The sequence below is a fragment of the Homarus americanus genome, unplaced genomic scaffold, assembly GCF_018991925.1.
Source record: "Homarus americanus isolate GMGI-L3 unplaced genomic scaffold, GMGI_Hamer_2.0 scaffold32583, whole genome shotgun sequence".
NCBI classification, from domain to species: Eukaryota; Metazoa; Arthropoda; class Malacostraca; order Decapoda; family Nephropidae; genus Homarus; species Homarus americanus.
Genome location: NW_024713129.1, coordinates 9,955,727 through 9,976,264, shown reverse-complemented (window position 1 = coordinate 9,976,264; position 20,538 = coordinate 9,955,727). Strand labels below are relative to the sequence as shown.

At 36.6% G+C, this 20,538-nt stretch overlaps 1 protein-coding gene across 6 annotated transcripts in view; it reads right to left on the bottom strand.

Moving 5' to 3' along the window:
* The window catches only part of LOC121866629 (ubiquitin carboxyl-terminal hydrolase 32-like), a 67,633-nt gene extending 48,271 nt beyond the window's left edge, over window positions 1-19,362 (bottom strand). For 4 of the 6 annotated variants that reach the window (XM_042366365.1, XM_042366366.1, XM_042366380.1 and 1 more), the window contains exons 1-7: window positions 19,138-19,362; window positions 15,655-15,782; window positions 10,831-10,936; window positions 8,004-8,125; window positions 6,066-6,225; window positions 5,084-5,265; window positions 2,123-2,294 (exon numbers count right to left, since the gene is read on the bottom strand). In XM_042366365.1, the coding sequence (XP_042222299.1) occupies window positions 2,123-2,294; window positions 5,084-5,265; window positions 6,066-6,225; window positions 8,004-8,125; window positions 10,831-10,936; window positions 15,655-15,782; window positions 19,138-19,195 (928 nt within the window). In that variant the 5' untranslated portion in view covers window positions 19,196-19,362. The remainder of the gene's footprint in view (window positions 1-2,122; window positions 2,295-5,083; window positions 5,266-6,065; window positions 6,226-8,003; window positions 8,126-10,830; window positions 10,937-15,654; window positions 15,783-19,137) is intronic. The other 2 variants (XM_042366370.1, XM_042366367.1) reach the window with 2 other exon arrangements.
* Window positions 19,363-20,538: the final 1,176 nt, after the last annotated feature.

The following is a 20,538-nucleotide window of genomic DNA, read 5'->3' as shown; positions in this document are numbered from 1 at the left end:
GTATATATATATATGTATATATATGTATGTATGTATGTATGTATGTATGTATGTATGTATATGTGTGTGTGTGTGTGTGTGTGTATGTATGTATGTATGTATGTATGTATGTATGTATGTATGTATGTATGTATGTATGTCAGTGGCGTGTCGTGAGAAAATGCTAGGGTAAGCAAATGACGCTTTCTTACTTGTAAAGTCACGAGATCTAAAAGAATTCTTTAGTAGATCACATACAGTCTGTATGTGATCTACTAAAGAATTCTTTTAGATCTCGTGACTTTACAAGTAAGAAAGCGTCATTTGCTTACCCTAGCATTTTTCTCATGACACGCCACTGATATATATATATATATATACAGTTTTACCCCGCCTAACGCGGTTTCACTTAACGCGTTTTCGCATATACGCGGTGCCTTGCCAAAGCTGAACTTTCACTTAACGCGGATTTTTTCCACATATACGCGGTGAGTGTCCGAGACGCTATTTTTAGATTTGCCCCACCCGCCACCCTGCCTGACTGCCTGTTTTAGCTCATAAAATTCATACAAATTACCAGGCCAGAATATAATTTACATTGCTGGAATTCTTATAATTTGGTGATCATTTTGAATATAAACATCATATATTTTGCTTTAAACTTACAATTTTTAGATAAAAATTTTTCTCTAGGTAACTATGGTATCTTTTGTGCAAAATATATGACATTTATATTCAAAATATTCCTGGTCTTACAAGGAATCCAGCAATGTCAATTATATTATCCTAACTTTAGTTTGAGGTATTATTTATTAAAATTTAGTGGTTATCCCACACATCTCCTTGGGACGGTTGGTGGGGGGTGGGGGGGAGGGAGGGACCGACCGACCATCTGTTACCCTGTGAAGAATTATTATTTTTTTTTATTAACTGAAGATATTTGTTTTAGCTCATAAAATTCATACAAATTACCCGGTCAGAATATAATTTACATTGCTGGAATTCTTATAATTTGGTGATCATTTTGAATATAAACATCATATATTTTGCTTTAAACTTACAATTTTTAGATAAAAATTTTTCTCTAGGTAACTATGGTATCTTTTGTGCAAAATATATGACATTTATATTCAAAATATTCCTGGTCTTACAAGGAATCCAGCAATGTCAATTATATTATCCTAACTTTAATCTGAGGTATTATTTAATACTAAATGTTAAAAACTCTGGAAGGGAGGATTGGTGGGGGGTGGGGGAGGGTTGGGACTGACCGCGCGGTTGGAAGAGGGGGGGAGGCAAGGTGGGGTACTTTGATTGACAGATAGTGTCGTGAAGATTATTTTTTTTTTATTAACTGAAGATATTTGTTTTAGCTCATAAAATTCATACAAATTACCCGGTCAGAATATAATTTACATTGCTGGAATTCTTATAATTTGGTGATCATTTTGAATATAAACATCATATATTTTGCTTTAAACTTACAATTTTTAGATAAAATTTTTTCTCTAGGTAACTATGTTATCTTTTGTCCAAAATATATGACATTTATATTCAAAATATTCCTGGTCTTACAAGGAATCCAGCAATGTCAATTATATTTTCCTAACTTTAGTTTGAGGTTATCCCACACATCTCCTTGGGACGGTTGGTGGGGGGTGGGGGGGGAGGGAGGGACCGACCGACCATCTGTTAGCCGGCTGTGTAGTGTGAGAGGGGGAGGGAGTTGAGTCCATTATTTGAATGGACATTAACTTGGCGACTGTATTTCTCTATTTCTCTTAAGTATTAATTGTGTGCATGTACCATCATAAAATTAAGATGTTATTTTTACTACAACATAGGTATGTGCCTTCAAAAAGTGGAGTTTGGGGGTCGGGCCGGTTTCTATTGGAATTAATCCCATATGTTCTGTTGTTCACTTAACGCTTTCTTAAGCGGGACCCTCTGGGTTCAATTGACCGCGTTAAGTGGGGTACAACTGTGTGTGTATATATATATATATATATATATATATATATATATATATATATATATATATATATATATATATATATATATATATATATATATATATATATATATATATATATATATATAATTTGAAACAGGTAAAACCATATACTGTACTTCACAAGCCTACCACTACCTTCCTCCTGTTCTTCATCTCGCAGAAGCAAAAGGGCTTGCACCATGGCCGTCAGTTCATCTTTGGAGAGACGCCCATCTCTATCCCGATCAAATATTTTGAAACAGAATTTTTGGCGTTCTGTCTGAGGTCCCCGACAGGCAGCAGAAATTCCACATGCCATTTCCTAAAAAAACAAAATGTAACAATACCACTTTGCTAAAAGTATTGATAAACTATAAACAAAAAATTAAAACCATACATATAAGAGGAAATGGCATTTTCCCATCTGAAATTTTTTCCTAAACTTTATACTGTTAGTTCTCAAAACCTCATGACTTCATTCCTACATGTCACTACTGTATTATTTTTTGCGCCGTTACCTGTTTCTATAATCAAAAAATTAATCTTGCCTGAAATTACCAATTCTCAACACTTACACAAATACCCAGGTAATCTTACTGAAGAACAATGAATGCAAATAAAGATTCACTCAGTTTCATGATGGATAAATCTATATCACTATTCTTAGGCAAATATTCTGTGAGATTGCCACTGGATTTTCCAAAATTTAATGGTACATAAGCACCTTCCTAGTTCAGGGTCCCTGCACCTTGTAACCTTTATTGGTCAGTGAAAAAATCTTTCAAAAATTTAAATGTGTATATACAGTACATTTCAGACCAGATGAAAGTATATATATATTCAGGAGGTTCTCAGAGTAAGCGTATCCATAATACGTGATACCTGCTTATACATGTATGACCCCTCTCAACCGCCCTTACACTCAGATCTCGCTCTCACATGAGCCAACTCACACAGCATCTATGGCTAGCTCAGTATGTTTATCACTTGTCTGTGCTCGTTTCAGAAAAAATAAAATAAAAGAAAATTATTATAATACTTTACTGTGGCTTAGAAATATAGAAAATATAATATAAAACTATGAAAACAAGAAAAATGAGAAGCATGGGTGTGTATGTGGGTGGGCTAATACTGGAAAAAAAAGTGATAAAAGTGATCAAATTATGTAAGGGTAACAGTGAAGATATACTCAAAGTCCAGGAGTAGAAAACATGATGTGGCAGAGAGGTAACGTAAATTGCGGCGTATAAATCGACCTCAAGATTTTTAGTTAAAAATTCCAGTTTAGTTCTATACTCTCCATATAAGTCGACCCCCCATGGACCAAACATAGGCGAAAGTGTGTAATAAGGCCACACCACTTTCATCAAGACACTTACCATAATACCTCTCAATATTTGATATATATATATTACATAGTTCATACAAAAAGGGAAGTGGGCAACAGGATCTACATAGGACAGCGAGCAACCGCTAAAAATCTTCAGTAAGTTATCTTCGTAAGAACTCTGATAAACACTAAGCCAAAATCAGCATCTCCAATAAAATAGTAATAGTTTACACAGCATACCAGTATAGCACCTTGATAGTACAATCTACAAACAGTATGATAGTAAAACATTATGGTACACCTGGCTTACGATCCACCATTTGCATAAGCTGTTGTAAACAAACTGGGTCCGTTACACTGTCGGCAGCACAGCAGCATGGCTTAGACTTAAACTGTCATCCGCTGCAGCACTGTTGTTTGAAGAGTTTGCAAACTCAACAACTTTCAGCTTGAAACTTGCGTCATATTTCATCCTTTGTGCTGGGGAGCCGTGGGGATAAGATATTTTCAACTGTTGTCAGGTTGGTGTGTGGGTAATGAGTGGATGCCAGCAAGAGCATAAAGCCACAATGGTTTAGTAAATTGCCATGTAGGCTTGTTTAGTGTATCCTCCAAACACTGAACAAGCCTTCATGTAGAAACTGTCGTATAATCGTTCAAAAAATGTGGGATTTCAAATGCAATGGATGGGGAAGAAGATGATTTGTTGTGGCAAGACAGTGACGAGGAGGAGGATGACAGCAAATGTAATGAAGACGACGTCGGAAGTTCCAGTGATTCGGACCCATATGCAGACCTCTATGTTAGACGATGAACAGCCAGCGGACTTTGTGAAGGATTTTAAAATGTGATCATACATGTTTTTATTGTCAATAAAATATAACTTTGAAGTAAAATTAATCTTGAAGTTAAAGTTTTAACTTTTTATCTTAGAGTTAAGGTTTTAATTATGGTGTCATTGTGTGTACAGTATATTCAATAAACTGCCATTATGTATCATTAAACTTTCATTGCCCCTGTAGTGTATGTGAACTCACAATCTTTAGCGCTATCATAAAATTGCGCAGATGGCACCCATATTGTAGTACCGGGTAGTTGTATGCCTGGCCGCCTGGGTTTAGTGGTGTTCTGATCGATTGTTTACTGTCCATCAGCTGTTGAAAATGGCATGTGGTGTTGTGTTCGTCTAATTATACTGGAATTTACGATTTTATTTTAATCTCTATGTTAAATAAGTTTACCAAACATGAATTTCAGTAGGAAATATTAGCGGCAGGCCACGGGAGTTACGCTAAATGATGCACAGTGAGTGTTAGGCAGGCTGTTTCACTTGTTTACCACTATGTGGTAGAGCTTCACATTTTATAGTCTGAGTATAAGTCAACCCCTGGTTTGGGAGAGATTTTTTCAAGCTTAAAATGTCAACTTATAGGCCGCAATTACGGCGTTACACAATGCAGCCACTAGCCCAATACTCCACACTTCCTGCCCTGTGAGCTTTAAAATTGTGAGCAGAACCAAAATTAATGTTATTCTCAGATTTTACATACCAAATTGCACCTTCTAAAAAAAAATCAACCAACCAAAGGGTAACATTTTACACTGCTGAGCCTGAACAAGTATGGGCTAAATCAGCAAGGTATTATCTACCATTGTTGTGAAAGGTTAGGTACTTGGCACTAAGATAAGCAGAAATGTATTCTGTCAAACTAAACTATTTTGGGTAAGAAAAGGATTACACCTGGTAAGTAAAATAATGAATGTGCTATTATAAATAGTACCTTGAAGTCGATATGATTGTCTCTATTTTCATCAAATGCATTAAACACTCCTTTTGCTAACATTGGAGGAAGTGGTGGAGAAATCATGGGAACAAGTGTGTCTGGGTCAAGCTTGCCTGTTGGTGAAGAACCCTTCAAATACCAGTATCGCTTCTCTAATTCCAAGATGTCTGTCTCTTCCACTGGAATAAAACCATTTCTAAATCAACACAATTGATGGGCAATATCATTAGAATAATAAAAATAATGGAGGTCAAAGATTTTGACACTACCATCACAGTGAAGCGAGTGTTTACAGTCATAAAAATATCAAAATGACTGTAAAGGTTAACCAACCTTGACACACACTAAGCTATATCTAATTATATCAAAAGTGATCTTATATAAGTTTCATCCATTATACAAACATCTGAAGCAAGATTCAAACTACACAGTATATCTAAAATACCAATAGAGTAAAATCTAATCAATTACAAATTTAGTACAGGTATATAAAAAATGAACAACATAAACAAATAATGTACAGTACAGTACTGTATATGTTCAAACTTTGGGCAATATAGCTCCAAAAATAGTATGCGAGGAGGAAATTAAACAAAACATGTTAAAAAAAATATGTACTATCTGTACTTGGGGGGGGGATGAATTTCAGAATGAACATTACGAATTACGACTTTTGTTGTCTCAGTAGGGTTGCCAAAATCCTTTGTTTGTTGTGTCATATTGTTTAACACAATTTTGTATGGACAGCGTTTGATCGACTGTACTGTACATGTTGCAATCATTCTTTACATATTTGTTGTCTTTATTTACAAAAAAATAAAATAAATAAATAATCAAGAAACTAATGCCTGCAGACATTCTTCAATGAATGTACTGTACTGTATAAGTATTAATATCAACATTTTAAGAGATGGTATTAAATGGGAAAATTTAAGTTCTTTCTATGGAAAATCTGAAACAAAAACATTGTCTAACTTACAATGTGTAACACCAGCAAGAGTCTGGTAGAAGGTAGGAGTTTCCAGGTCATTTGAGAGTGACACATGACATGGCTCAGCCAACAGCCAACGAGTCACTGTCGTAGCATCAGGGTGTACCAGCAGCCATTCTTTAAATTCTTCATAAGTAATACGCTCACTCTGTAAAACAATTCCATATTATAATTACAGAAAGCTGTAAGTCATGTCATGTTTATTGGGTGTGCCTGCCCGTATTGTTCCTTTTGCACACAAAAAATAATTAAATAAAAAAGACATTCAGTAATAAACAATAATGAATCTTATGTACATAAGAGAAATGACACTATTTACACGATTTGTGCACGTCTGAACGATGGCGGGCCGCTCAAACCCGTCGAAATTCGAGTTTCCGCTGTCAAAATTTTAAATTGCGTAGTGTTTTTTTTTTAAAAAAAAAAACGTTGAATTAAAAACTCCCAAAATTTGAGAACCTATTGTACAACATTTAACCCTTCAATATACAGCTAGACCCCGACTTAAGACTACGTGGACTTACGACCGCCACAGATTTTTCATTAAAATTTTTTGTTTTTGTTTTTTTCCAAATGACACACGCATTTTCTACACCGAAACGTTTCCAGTTAATGTAGTCTCCATGTATAATTAGAAAATTATGGGGGCCCCATGTGCATTCAGCTGACTACATTAAAGGTTAAGTGCTCAATCACACTGTATCCATTCCTTATTATTTATTACTTTCACTGTACTGTATCCATTCCTCATTATTCATTACTTTTACTGTACTGTATTTCATTGTAGATTTTTTATTAAAAAAAAAAAAAAAAAAAATTTTTTTTTTTTTATCTATGTCGGACTTACGACCTGGATTTGGGTCCCTAACCCCGTCGTAAGTCGGGGTCTAGCTGTATCTTCAAAGAGACCACGAAGCAGTGAAAGTGGTGCTAGTGCTTCCAAGTGTAAGCACAAGTCACTATCTATCCAGGAAAAGGGTGAATTTCCATGGTCCAAAAATTTTCATGGTCCGGCATCGGTCAAGTCCCGAGGTTGTCGGACTAGAGAGGTAAAACCTGTAATAGTATTGTTGGATTTTTTTTTTTCAGTGATACATGTGGGCGTCCGACTGGCCAGGAACCTATCCCATTGAACCCCATATTAGAATGATCCCCATTTATGATTTTTCGACCTGTGATGGGGTTTTCAGGAACCTAACCCCATCATAAATAGATGTTTACCGATAATCATAAAATAAGGGTCCTCAACGATTACTCTTTGAAGTATGTAAATTTTAAGATAATACTGTACAGGTACTCCTCGACTTACGACCTAATGAACTTACGACCACCCGGACATACGACCGTTGAAGTCGTATAAAATATTTTTCAAATTACGTATTTTGAGTCCCGGCATTAGTGATCGCGCTGTGTACTGACAACATTTTCGTTTGTAATTCCCTTTAAAATGGCTGGCAAGCGTAAAAGTGAGAGTTCTCGTGGTGCTGAGAAGAAAAAGAGACACCCATTTTAGATTTTCTATGTACTGTATTATTTTTGCATTTTCGACTTATGACCTGGTCGTTGGTCCCTAACCCCGTCGTAAGTCGAGGACTGAGTGTATAGTGAAGAAAAAACTTATATCAATCCTTCCCTTCTTTCTTTCATGAATTTCCCTGCTTTTTTCAATTCCCCTCCTCTCTGATCAATTTGCATCGCATACCATCCTCCCACAAGTCGTCCATTCCCCCTCTCCACCCCACATGACTTGCCACGCAGAAATGACCAGGCCAGGCGCAGAGGTTGGTGGTGGAGTGGATGATTACCTTTGACTGCGACTGTACATAAGTGGGTAAACTCTATTCTTGATATGTTCTTCCACTAACTCATAAAGTAAATGATTATTAATAAATCCAGTCTAAAAAAATCTCAATATTTCTCTCTTACTTGGCCAAAACACTTGTGTAGGATCTCCGGTATATATCCACCCTCCGTGGCCTGCAGCTGCCGGAGCATCTCACTCCGTATGACATGAGTCCCGGTTTCACTGGCATACACCCCAAAAATGACTGGAAGAAAAGATGATTAAGTTGTTTGTAAAACATATATGAAGCAAAACTCAATCAATAAATTTGAAATTTTAATCAGATAATCTAAAGATGTATACAGAGATGCCTATAAAATTCCTAAGTCTACACTGGATGCATTTTTTGTGTAATGCTTAAGCAAATTTGGAATGGAAAACTACATGTAGGTACAGAAACAGACATTATAACTAATATGCGTCCTTGACATTTTTTTCCACTAATTCAAGCCTTTTACTAGTTCAATGCTCGATGGTAAGATTTAAAAGAGAGAGCAAACACAATGAACCCATGCACATACAAAAACACACACACAAACAGACCTCATTCTCCTCCCCTCCTTCTAGGTCTTCCCTTCTCTCTCTCTCTTAACGTTCACCTTTGAATTATGCACTCATTTTTACCAAACATTTTCAAACCACCTGTGCACACTCTTGATCTGTGTTTTACACCCAAGTAATAATCTTGCCCTAAAGATCCCCCCATGCATCTGTATCTTTACCTCCACTGATACAGTTTCTTCTCCCAATTCACAAACATTAAATGTAGGTAATAGGCAGCTATCAAACAGGTAGGTACTACTGCCTGGGAAGAAATTGGAAGCATAATATAATGTCTAATGGTAGACCCTACTGCCATATGGCATCACAAAAGTTGTGACCAAGTCCCACGTTGCAGATCTGAATTTCTGCCTCATTTACACACAACTGCTGGGTTTCAATTGCTTCTCTTACTTTGATAACACAACATACATATATCATGTCTCACTATAGATCTTTTTTTATTTTTTTTTATTTATGGTTCTTTATTATTATTATTATTATTATTTTTACCACAAGCAGTAATGAGTAGGATGACACATAAACAAACATTATGTTAGGCTGTAAGTCATGTCATGTTTATTGAGTGTGCCTGCCCGTATAAAGTATGTAGAGTATTGGCATGGTGGAGATGAGAGGCCCAGAGGAGATTGGAGTGTGTAAGGGGAGTTTTGTTTATGTATAATTATAATCACCTGACTCCGCCTTTGCCCATCGAGAGGGTTAGGGAGGCGACAGCAGGGTATTGGCACTGTAGCTATTCAGGCCACAGAGGCAACACCTAACCTGGTTCCTCTGTAGTTATTCACACCACAGAGGCAACACCTAACCTGGTTCCTCTGTAGTTATTCAGATCACAGAGGCAGCACCTAACCTGGTTTCCTTTGAGACTTTCAACAGGTAAGTTTAACTGGTACTTATCGTGTACACAGGTAGACTGTGTCCATTGCATCGTTTATCATTGTGACGACATAAAAATATGGAAAATTAAGTACTCATTGTAAGTGTTAAGATTAAACTGATTACATAGCTATGATTGTTATGTAAATATATATTGAATTAGACATTTATGTGATTGCCTATGTATGATTTATGTGAAATACTAAAATGAATTGTATCCAACAGGTTTGATCGAATTATAATGTTCGAGTTCAATGTCACGAGTTGGAATATTCCTTTAACCGCCTGATTGGCGGTTACATTATTATTATTATTATACTGTAATATTATTATTATGTTTTCGCCCCCAGGCCCTGATGTGGGTCACTGATCTGCGCCCTGGTGGGCAAAAAAAAAAAACTATTGTACATGTATATGCTGGTTAAATATTCAGGGTGGAATAGGACTTTGAACAAATATGTGAGTCGAGTGACGATGGGTGGGTATCCTCTCACTTGGCCTACCAACGTGTAACTGGTTGGCTAACCAGGCAGAACTTCCCACGCATCCCGCTTGAGTTATGCTATTTTAAGATTGTGTCGTCATCTCGGAATATTATGAATAATGTAAAAAATATATATTTTCTTTACAAAATAATAAATAATAATTTACAGATGAACATTTTACTGTCATTCTGAGTTACATCGAATTCTATGTTGTCAAGGGTTTACTGTATATTTCTAAATGAATACGTACAACTTTTCTCTTATGTTTAAGAACTGTGCCCTAGTGGGCTAATCCCCATAAAAAAAAACTCCATATTATTATGACTTCTTTTACCAGATTATCAATTAGCAGACAGGCCTCAAGAACATATCTTGTCCATTATAAGAGGTAAGATAGTATACATATATACACCTAGACCCCGACTTACGACTACGTGGACTTACGACCGTCGGGACTTACGACCGCCTCAGATATAGATAAAAAAAAAAAATTTTTTTTTTAAATGACACACGCATTTTCTATACCGAAACGTTTCCAGTTAATGTAGTCTCCATGTATAATTAGAAAATTATGGGGGCCCCATGTGCATTCAGCTGACTACATTAAAGGTTAAGTGCTCAGTCACACTGTATCCATTCCTTATTATTTATTACTTTCACTGTACTGTATCCATTCATCATTATTCATTACTTTTACTGTACTGTATTTCATTGTAGATTTATTTATTTTTTTTTTTTTTCTATATCGGACTTACGACCTGGATTTTCCCGACCCGTTAAGTCCCTAAGTCGTAAGTATATATATATATATATATATATATATATATATATATATATATATATATATATATATATATATATATATATATATATATATATATATATATATATATATATATATATATATATATACACCCACACATATATATATACGCACACACTAGTATTAAACAAGTAAGAAAAATACCATATAAAGATAACTCACATCTTATCTTTTCTTCTCTATTGCCACGTGTCAACAATACCAGGCTGCACAAGAGGTCTTTAAACGTAATACCCTTCGCTGTTCCCCCACACGCCAAAAATATGAGCTGAAACAAAAGAATAACATTATGTGTAAATGAAGCATTAAATAAGAAAAAAGTATGATACAGTCATCCCTCACAAATGTAACACTAAATTCACCGGTGAACTATTTATTTTCTAACACCCAAAGTTTGCAAATACTATACACTTGCTCATCAGGAATCTGAAATGCTCAGGACCAGAGGGGTTATAAGAAGCTGATAAATTTTAAAACTTTATATACATACAGGAGAGTGGCCAACCTGGGATGGAACACTGGAATTATGTTTAAGAATTTTTTGAGCTAGACATAAAGAATACAGCATTGTACATTATGGAATTTAATCACTACAGGGGGTCCCCAACTTACGAATGGCGGACAATACAAACGGGGTTAAACTTGAAATTTACACTGCCCTGTATTTTATTTACCTGATGACTTACTTTTTACTTTCATTTACTGTATTTTGTCATTCTATTCCTTCTTTTGTCTTAAATTACGTGATTTTAGATGTACAGTGTACTCTCAATTTAAAAGAATCAGACATAACGAACTCTCGATTTTGCGAAGGAATTTTTTCCCATATTTTTCGCTGGATTTAGTAACCAGTTCACTAAATCGAGATCTATTCCGGTAAAATGCTCACAACTATGTACATACCATACATCGAACCATTAGAAACATTATTCATGGCTTACCTTAAACTAGGGGACTGTTGTTTGTTTAAATTTTTTTCACATTATTTCCAAACTTTTTTCCAATTGATAACCTCACTCATTTCACTTTCTCCCCACACCACTACCTTTATGAGACTTCTGAGAGACTTTCTGCATGATGTCTAAACACAGTAGTTAGTTGGCCGAGAGGTAGCAGTGAACAACACACGCGGTGGCGGCAGGACACAGACTGAACGGATGTAAACAAACCCCACGCGCCAAGTGGCACATTTGGTGCAGAACTGAATTACGCTCGATTTAGTGAGCTAATTCGCTAAATTGAGCAAAAATAATGAAAATTCGATTTAGTTCATTAAATCGAGAAGATACTGTATATAAGGACTTAGGCTATGATATATAGTGGGATTTTTAAACATTGTTCTGTAAGTACAGTATGCACATAGCATGTGTTCCGACTTATGTACAAATCCGACTTAGAACATCCCCAGGAATGGAACCCGTTCGTAACCCGAGGACCCCCTGTATTGTACTGCTTTTACACAGATTTGCCCAATGGGCAATGACATTTACATATTACACTATTGTATTTTCAAATTCAGGTTAAACTTTCTGGCCTTTTCACATAAGAGAGGCCAAAAATAAGCACCTCTTGTGTTTTGTTGTTTAAACCATTCATACTACAGCACTTTGTCCAGTTCTGGTGACCTTGCTGTGTGCTAAAATTTCAATTTGGCCATGCACTTCTGTTTCACTGTCCATACAGAATTTTAAGATCTTGTCATGTTGCCTATTGATATAATAAAATGTTGCGTTTTGAACACCACGATGTTCAGGAAATTTGCGCACCGAGACACCATTGTCGAGTTAATGTAAAATTTCTTTTTTTTTTGCATAAAATAAAGAGTACTGTACACGGAGTCTCCAATTAACAAAGATCTGATTTATGAAAAGTATGTGTCTATGAGAAAATGTGATCCGATTTACAAAAGGTTTTATGCCCGTTACATGTTTCTTCTTCGCATGCATTACTGGAAACATCACTATCACTTGTTTTTTCTTGGAAGCCATTAGTGTGAGTAGATTATCTGAATTTAAAAAATTAATAGTGCCACGGAAGACAAAAACATTTATCAGCAGACAGTGAGACAATGACTATGTGGGTGGGAAATTCAAGGTTGAATCTTGGCAGGTGCAGTACAAGTACAGTACTGTACTTAAATTTAAAACTGAACGGATTCTTGAGCTTTATAGATTTACTAACGGTGGAGCTTGAACTTTAACTGTATACTAATAGCATACAGTACAATAGTATATTACAGCTCCTCCCCGACTTACGACGGGGTTAGGGCCCCAAATCCAGGTCGTAAGTCGAAATGGCCGTAAGTCAAAAATGCTTAAATAATACATTGAAATTCTAAAATGGGTGTCTCTTTTTCTTCTCAGCACCACAAAACTCTCACTTTTAAGCTTGCCAGCCATTTTAAAGTGAATTACAAACAAAAATTTTGTCTGTGTACTGAAGTTGGGACTCGAAAATACGTAATTTGACAAAATTTTGGTACAACTGTGGCAGGTCGTAAGTGCGGGTGGTCGTAAGTCGAGTAGGTCGTAAGTCGGGGAGGAGCTGTATAATACTACACAGGTACTCCTCGACTTAGGACTGACTCGACATACGACCGCTGCAGTCGTACCAAAAATGTTTAAAATTACTTACGTATTTTCTAGAACCGAAACGTTTCCGTCCCGTATGAGAGCGTCGCGCGGGCTGGGTCGCCTCGTGGTGTACAGCATCCACGCCATAGCGCGCTCAGTTGGTGTTTGGCTGTCGTTGTCGGTAGTGATCACGCTGTGTACTGACAATATTTTCGTTTCTAATTCCCTTTAGAATGACTGACAAGCGTAAAAGTGAGAGTTCTGGTGGTGCTCAGAAGAAAAAGGGACAATCCATTACTTTTGAGATGAAAATGAAATTGATAATGCAATATGAAAATGGAAAAACGGTAGCAACCATTTCACATGACCTAGGCTTCTCTCACTCGACGATATCAACAATTTTGAAGGACAAGGAACGAATTCGTGAGGTAGTGAAAGGATCAGCACCTATAAAGGGAACAATAATAATGAAAAAAAGACAAGGTCCTATTTATGAGATGGAAAAATTACTTGTGGTGTGGATGGAAGATCAGATACAAAAGCGTGTACCCTTAAACCTTCTAACCCTACAGGCTAAGGCAAGAAGCCTTTTCGAAAGCCTGAAAGAGCAGGCAGGAGATGAGTGTGACCAAAACTTCACAGCAAGTCATGGGTGGTTCCAAAGGTTTAAGAAATGTTCCAGTTTGCACAGTGTAAAGGTGAGTGGAGAGGCAGCAAGTGCTAATGTGGGTGCTGCTGAAGTTTTTAAGGAGGAGCTAGATAGTGTCATCGTGGAGGGATATTATTTGCCTGAGCAAATATTTAATGTGGATGAAACTGGCTTATTCTGGAAGCGCATGCCAGAACGGACATACATCCACAAAGAGGCAAAAACCATGCCAGGATTCAAGGCATTCAAGGACTGAATCACACTTTTGTTGGGGGAATGTTGCTGGATTCAAGATAAAGCCCTTCATGATATATCATTCAGAAAACCCAAGGGCTTTTAAACATGTCAGCAAGCACACACTGCCAGTGTTTTATCGCAGTAATAAGAAAGCATGGATGACCCTAGTACTGTTTGAGGATTGGTTCCCGAGTTGTTTCATTCCACGAGCCAGGGAGTATTGTCTGCAACAAGGGATTGCGTTCAAGATTTTATTAATTTTGGATAATGCTCCAGGACACCCACCACACCTGGACGACCTGCACCCTGATGTTATGATAGTCTACATTCCACCTAACACTACCTCTATCATCCAACCCATGGATCAAGGTGCTATTACTGCTTTTAAAGCGTATTATTTATGTACGACCTTCGCTCAGGCTGTTGTTGCTACTGAAGGTGAGAAAACGCTCAGAGTTTTGGAAGGACTACAACATTTTGAAATGTATAAAGAACATAGCTGCAGCATGGGATGAGGTTACAGGTCAGTGCATGAATGGAATATGGAAGAAAGTCCTGAAAAGATATGTGAACAGTTTCAAAGGATTTAATGAAGATGAAGCAATTTCTGAGATTAGTAACAAGATAGTGGAGTTCAGTAAACAGCTAGAGTTAGAAATTGATAATGAAGATGTTGAGCAGTTGGTAGAAAGTGTAGCAGAAGAGCTAAGTAATGAGGATCTTATTGAACTGGATGCACAGAAAATTGCAGAGGAAGAAGAGAGTGAAAATGTAGAAGAACCTGCACCCACCAAAAAATTTTCAGTGAAACAAATGGCAGAGGCATTTGTTACTACGTATTAATAAGGGGATGCAAATGTTTGATGATATGGATCAAAATGTTGAGCATTTTGCAAAAGTTGACAGAATAATCCAAGATGCACCTGCTTGCTACAGGGAGATTTACAATGAAAAGAAAAGGCAAACTGTGCAGTCTAAATTGGACATATATTTTAAGAAGTCCCCCACTGCTGTCTCCTCACGCCCCACCAGTGCTGCCTCTTCACTCCCTAAATATGATCCAATATCTTCAACAAGCAAGTATCCCCTGTATGCTAGCCTGTCTGAAGAAAGCAACATTGATGACCCACCCAGCCCTGTCTCCTCCTCTGCTTCATCCAATTAATGTAGTCTCCATGTTTAATTAAAAAATTATTGGGGCCCCGTGTGCATTCAGCTAACTACATTAAAGGTAAGTGTACAGTAACACTTGATTCATTTTTCATTATTGATTACTTTTACTGTACTGTATTTCATTTGAGATTTTCTATGTACTGTATTATTTTTTGCATTTTCGACTTTCGACCAATTCGACTTACCACCTGGATTTGGGTCCCTAACCCCGTCATAAGTCGGGGACTGCCTGTATAGTATAATACTATATTATTTATTAATAGCCTGTACAAATTAATGCAGATAAACAAAAAGAGAGGAAGAAGTAATGAAGGTAATGAACTAAGAAGTTTTAGCAATGGAAAATCTGCTCACCTCTGCCAGTTGTAGAGGAACTCCTTCTCCCAGAACTTCCCTGATGAAAGCCTGCTTGGTGATGGCTCCATTGAGTGTTGCAGTTCTTTTGTAGGCATCTTTCAAGCGAGTGAACTCAGCGTCGCTGACTGAAAATGTGCTCAAATCTTAGAAACCTCTCTGTTAACATCCAATCTTACAAATCAGCTATCACAATTTTCCACAGAATGGAGTCGCAATATTTATCAAAATTTTTGAGAATTCATACAAATGTTCTCTCTCTCTATAAATAACCTGAATGAGATAAATTAAGAGGCTTGCCTTAAAGTTTTGACTAAGTGACAGCTACCCTACTAGACAGACAAGCCACAGTAACATAACAACAAAATAGTATAAACTTAGTAAAGGTTAGTACAGCCTGACCTATTAAATTTGACCTAATTGGTATCCCACCATGGAACAGACATGCGGAATAAGCATTAAAAACACAGGAAAAATTGCTAATCATCTTCTATAAAAACAAAACCTAATTGTACAACACAAATCTTTATTGTTTCAAACTCACACTCAAATAACATAATGCATATACAGTATTGGACAGTTCTTTAACACTTATTCCACTCAATATAAACAATGTCGTTCAGAGGTGAACGATTAAGTGAGCACAAGGTTTGCACAAAGGTGAGTCCACATGGGCATACATTTTGTCGCCAACATGTGATCAACAAGAGCCGCACCCTACCAGTCGGAACCCTGTGCCTCATTTTGTCCTGTCAATCACATGTTGGTGACAAAATGTATGCACGTGTGGAAGCACCTTTATATGAACATATTTGATATTGCATATGCAAAAAATAAAAAAATAGCAAATATTTTATGTATAAAAATAGCTCCTTCCACTCAAACCATCCTCAGGGCAACGTGACAGTTCAGCCAGGTAGTCACCCAGCTGACTCAGACATGTGGCTGCAGTTGCGCTGTGTTTATTTCATGACATAACATTGGGGGAGGAGGCAGCGCAGCTGGCCACTGGGCTGGCGAATCGACAACACAGGTACAGTCCACTGCCACAACACATACCGGGACATTCACTTCCCACACATACCCATCCATGTTTTTAACTTTTTCTTATTTTATAATTATATTATACAGCATGCCCTTCAAATTCACAGGGGGTTGGGTTCTCAAAATGGCTGTGAATCGCCAAATCCGAGAATAACATTTCCTGACGGGGGGAGGGGGGGGTTACATTTTTACTTATGTGCAAATATAAATGTATATTCCCTTTATGTGTTTGCCCTTAGGACAATTATTTATTTTACCAGTACAGGTTATTGTATGTATATATATATATATATATATATGTGTGTGTGTGTCTACACACACACACATATATACAATACAGGTAAAGGAAATTACCATCTCAAGAACGAATGGCCCCCTGTCCCGGCCGCGAAAATGCCAGCAACTTTAAAACTACCCTTAGACATTCTTGGGTACATCCAGGGTGTCATGCGTTAATTAAAAATCCACAAATTTGAAGGGCATGCTGTACTTTCTTTATTTCTAAGCCCCATTAGAGTATTGTAATGACTTTTTCCTCAAACAAGCAAGGACCAAAGATAAACACAGTAACTGGAGAATGTTCATGAAAATGCACAGATTTGCAGAAAAACAGACTTTGCGAGGTCAGACTAATTTAGGAATCCTTCTGATATCTATATTTGTACACAAACTAACAACTTCTGTCAAAAGATGTACATAATATCTATATACATACCTGTATACAGTACTGTGCAGGTGTCCCTCGCTATCCGAAATTTTAGTTTTTATACCTCCTTTTCTCTATCCGAAAGATGGTCCCAATGAAAATTTAAATCATGCATGCCCAGCTGGCCATTTTGATGAGTTGTGTAGAAATGTATTCATCATTCACTGAGCATAACACTACCCCTCCCCCTACAGTCTGTGTCTTCCCCCACCGTTTGCAGTGTGCTCTCTTGCTCTCTGTGTGTATTCAAAATGAGCTGGTTATATAATTACTGGTTTACATTCTCATCCCCTGTGAGAGAAATATACCTATAATTGCCAAGCCTTTTATAATCTATAATTTCCTTGTCTTTTCTCTACCACACTGCCCTTCTCTTCAAAGGCCAGCCTATTTTTGTTAGGTAACTAACATGGGTGACCAAGAAGTGGTCACTGGTAGCATTAGCTGCATGGCCAACAAAGTGTCTCTATTTGGGAGTAAAGGCATTCACTGGACTCACAAGTATAGACAAAAATTGTACATTAAATAGACACAGGAAGAGGAAGTCAAGTTTCACTACGGAAAAAATAAATATATCATGTTTTTATATAATTGTAAAAAAATTCTACTAAAATCTTCTAATTATAACACTGCACTCCCCAATTATAATACTGTATAACCTAAATACAGTCTCTCCCACTGACAAAAAAACACAAAATGATTACCATATGACCTGTGTGAATATTTTCACTTAAAAACTTAATTTGAAAGTCATTCTCATAATACAATACAGTACAGTAGTGATATCCCCGTTAGCCGGAACAATTGGTGCACAGCACTTCCGGGAATGAGAGATTTCCAGGTAAAGACACGAGTCTCTCAAAGCCGGAAAAAAATCCCTCATCCCCAGAATTTTCCGGGTAACGGAAAAAATTTCTCGTAATTTCCAGAAAATACGCCTGATTTTCATCTCCCAAACCCGGAAAAAATCAACCCATCTACGGAAAATTCCTGGGATGGGGGGAGCATCTCCTTAGGTAATCCAAGAGCAGATGGCTAGCACCATAACGCGTTGTTTGATTTCGTTCATTTTTCCACAGATGTTCTTTGGATGATAGTAAGTAATAAAAACGACCAGCTAAGTTCCTACTAACCACGAGTGCACTCTAATTGGCTAATCGTCCATTACCAGCTAATAATGCGAGAACGATATGTGAACATGACTCTGGCAGCATTTGGCATGTATTTCACCATGAGTCAATCGTTGTGGAGCCATAAACACACCTCACCATAAGGAGTTGTTCAATTTTGGTCATTTTTTTCCACAGATGTTCTTGTCATTATAAAAGAGGCGACATTTACTAAAAACCTAATAGAACTTGACCTAACCAACCAAAGAAACCTACGTTTTAATAATCCTAAACAAACCAAATACAAGAATTTTGCAGCAGCCTTGAAACAAATATTAATCAAACAGAATTCTAGTGATAATGATAAAAAAAATCCGAAATACCTATTGGGAAATTTTTTTTTTACCGAAGAGAAGTATCTTTGTATTGTCAAAATTACCGATTGCAACTATAAAAATCCAAAGATTCATTTAGCTTTAAGATGAATTGGACCTAATAAAGGGTTACCAGAGTTATGAGGTTATATAGACTAGTCAGGTGTGAAATTCTTATCCCTTTAAAAATAAGCCTTGTTTAGTTTCCTCCTTCCCACACTACATTACTACACTGTTGCTTCTCTCTTACCTCTTTTTATTGCTTCTTCATAGGAGAGGGAGAGAGGTTTACTTTCTTTTCCACCCATTTCGACATTGCAGTTGTGTTTGAGTATGAAGAATGACAAGTAACGTCTTAAGGAACACTGATTTACCCTGCGCAGTTATTCTCGTGATAACTTTCGCTGTTTAACGTGAAGAGCAGGACACACTGTCTCCCCGCCCTGCCGCTCCTCACTCTCTCAACTATACTTTAACAACACCCAACAATGTCTTCTTGGAATTTAACACACTAACCTTCGCTATTTTCTTAGTAATTCATTAATTATCAATCATTAATTCCTCGATACTTGAAAGTCAGGTATTTGGAATTTTGTGGATTTTTTTTTTACACCGTTAATAATTTTCATTTATTTAAAGATGGTGTTAATTTTAATAGATATTTTACATTAATCCGAAGGTAAATTGTTATATAGAAATCTAATATAGGTTTTTTAAGAGCTATGTATAAGGGACTATAGCTTTCATGATAACTGTTGGGGCCACCAAGAATGACAAGTGTATAGAATCTTTTACCAATACCTGACGAGCTCTAATGTTTTGTTCACATAAATTTTTATACGTAATAATAATACTAGTAATGGACGATAATATATGCTTTAAATTAATACAGTTATATGCTTTGTTGAAAAATATGAAGTCAGTAATAATTTCATCTAAAATTTGCTCTTTGTAGTGGGCGTCTCATGGTCTTAATCAACAACTGTATCGTCTGCTATGATATGGGCGTTCGGTGCCACTACATTACTCTTACAAGATATTAAATTTGTATGTGAAAATTACATGGTATATAGGAAATAAAAATTAAAGAAATATTGTTCCTGATAACCGTTATACGTGGTACTTAGGGTTCATCAGTCAAGTGTACTTTCGTTAACACAACCTCGTTCAGCAAAGCCTTGACCTATTTCTCAATGTCTTCTACAGTGTCGGAGAGGAAGCATATATTCATAGCTAAAATAATCGTAAAGGTTTAGTTTCTATAAAAGAGTAAATTGCTTATAAGTATGTTTAGAAACCAATTTGCTCAGCTAATAATGTTGCGATAACCTTGTAAATCGGCGACTTTTCATGAGTCGCGTTGATTTCTTAATTGATTTTAGACCTCCTGTTTGAGCCCGAGAATATACACATAACTTCATAGTTCCAAAATTCACCCATACCTCATTTGCCGTGTTTACATTGTTTGTATACTTGCACTTACTTTGGGAATTATTTATATACTTGCACTGTTTATATGCATTATTTGTATTCCTGCACTGTCTGTACAGTACATTGTATATACCTACACTGCCTATGTACAAATACATAGTGAATCAATATGAAGTTATAAACTGAATCGATTTTATCGAATGTCAATTTATTTTCGTAT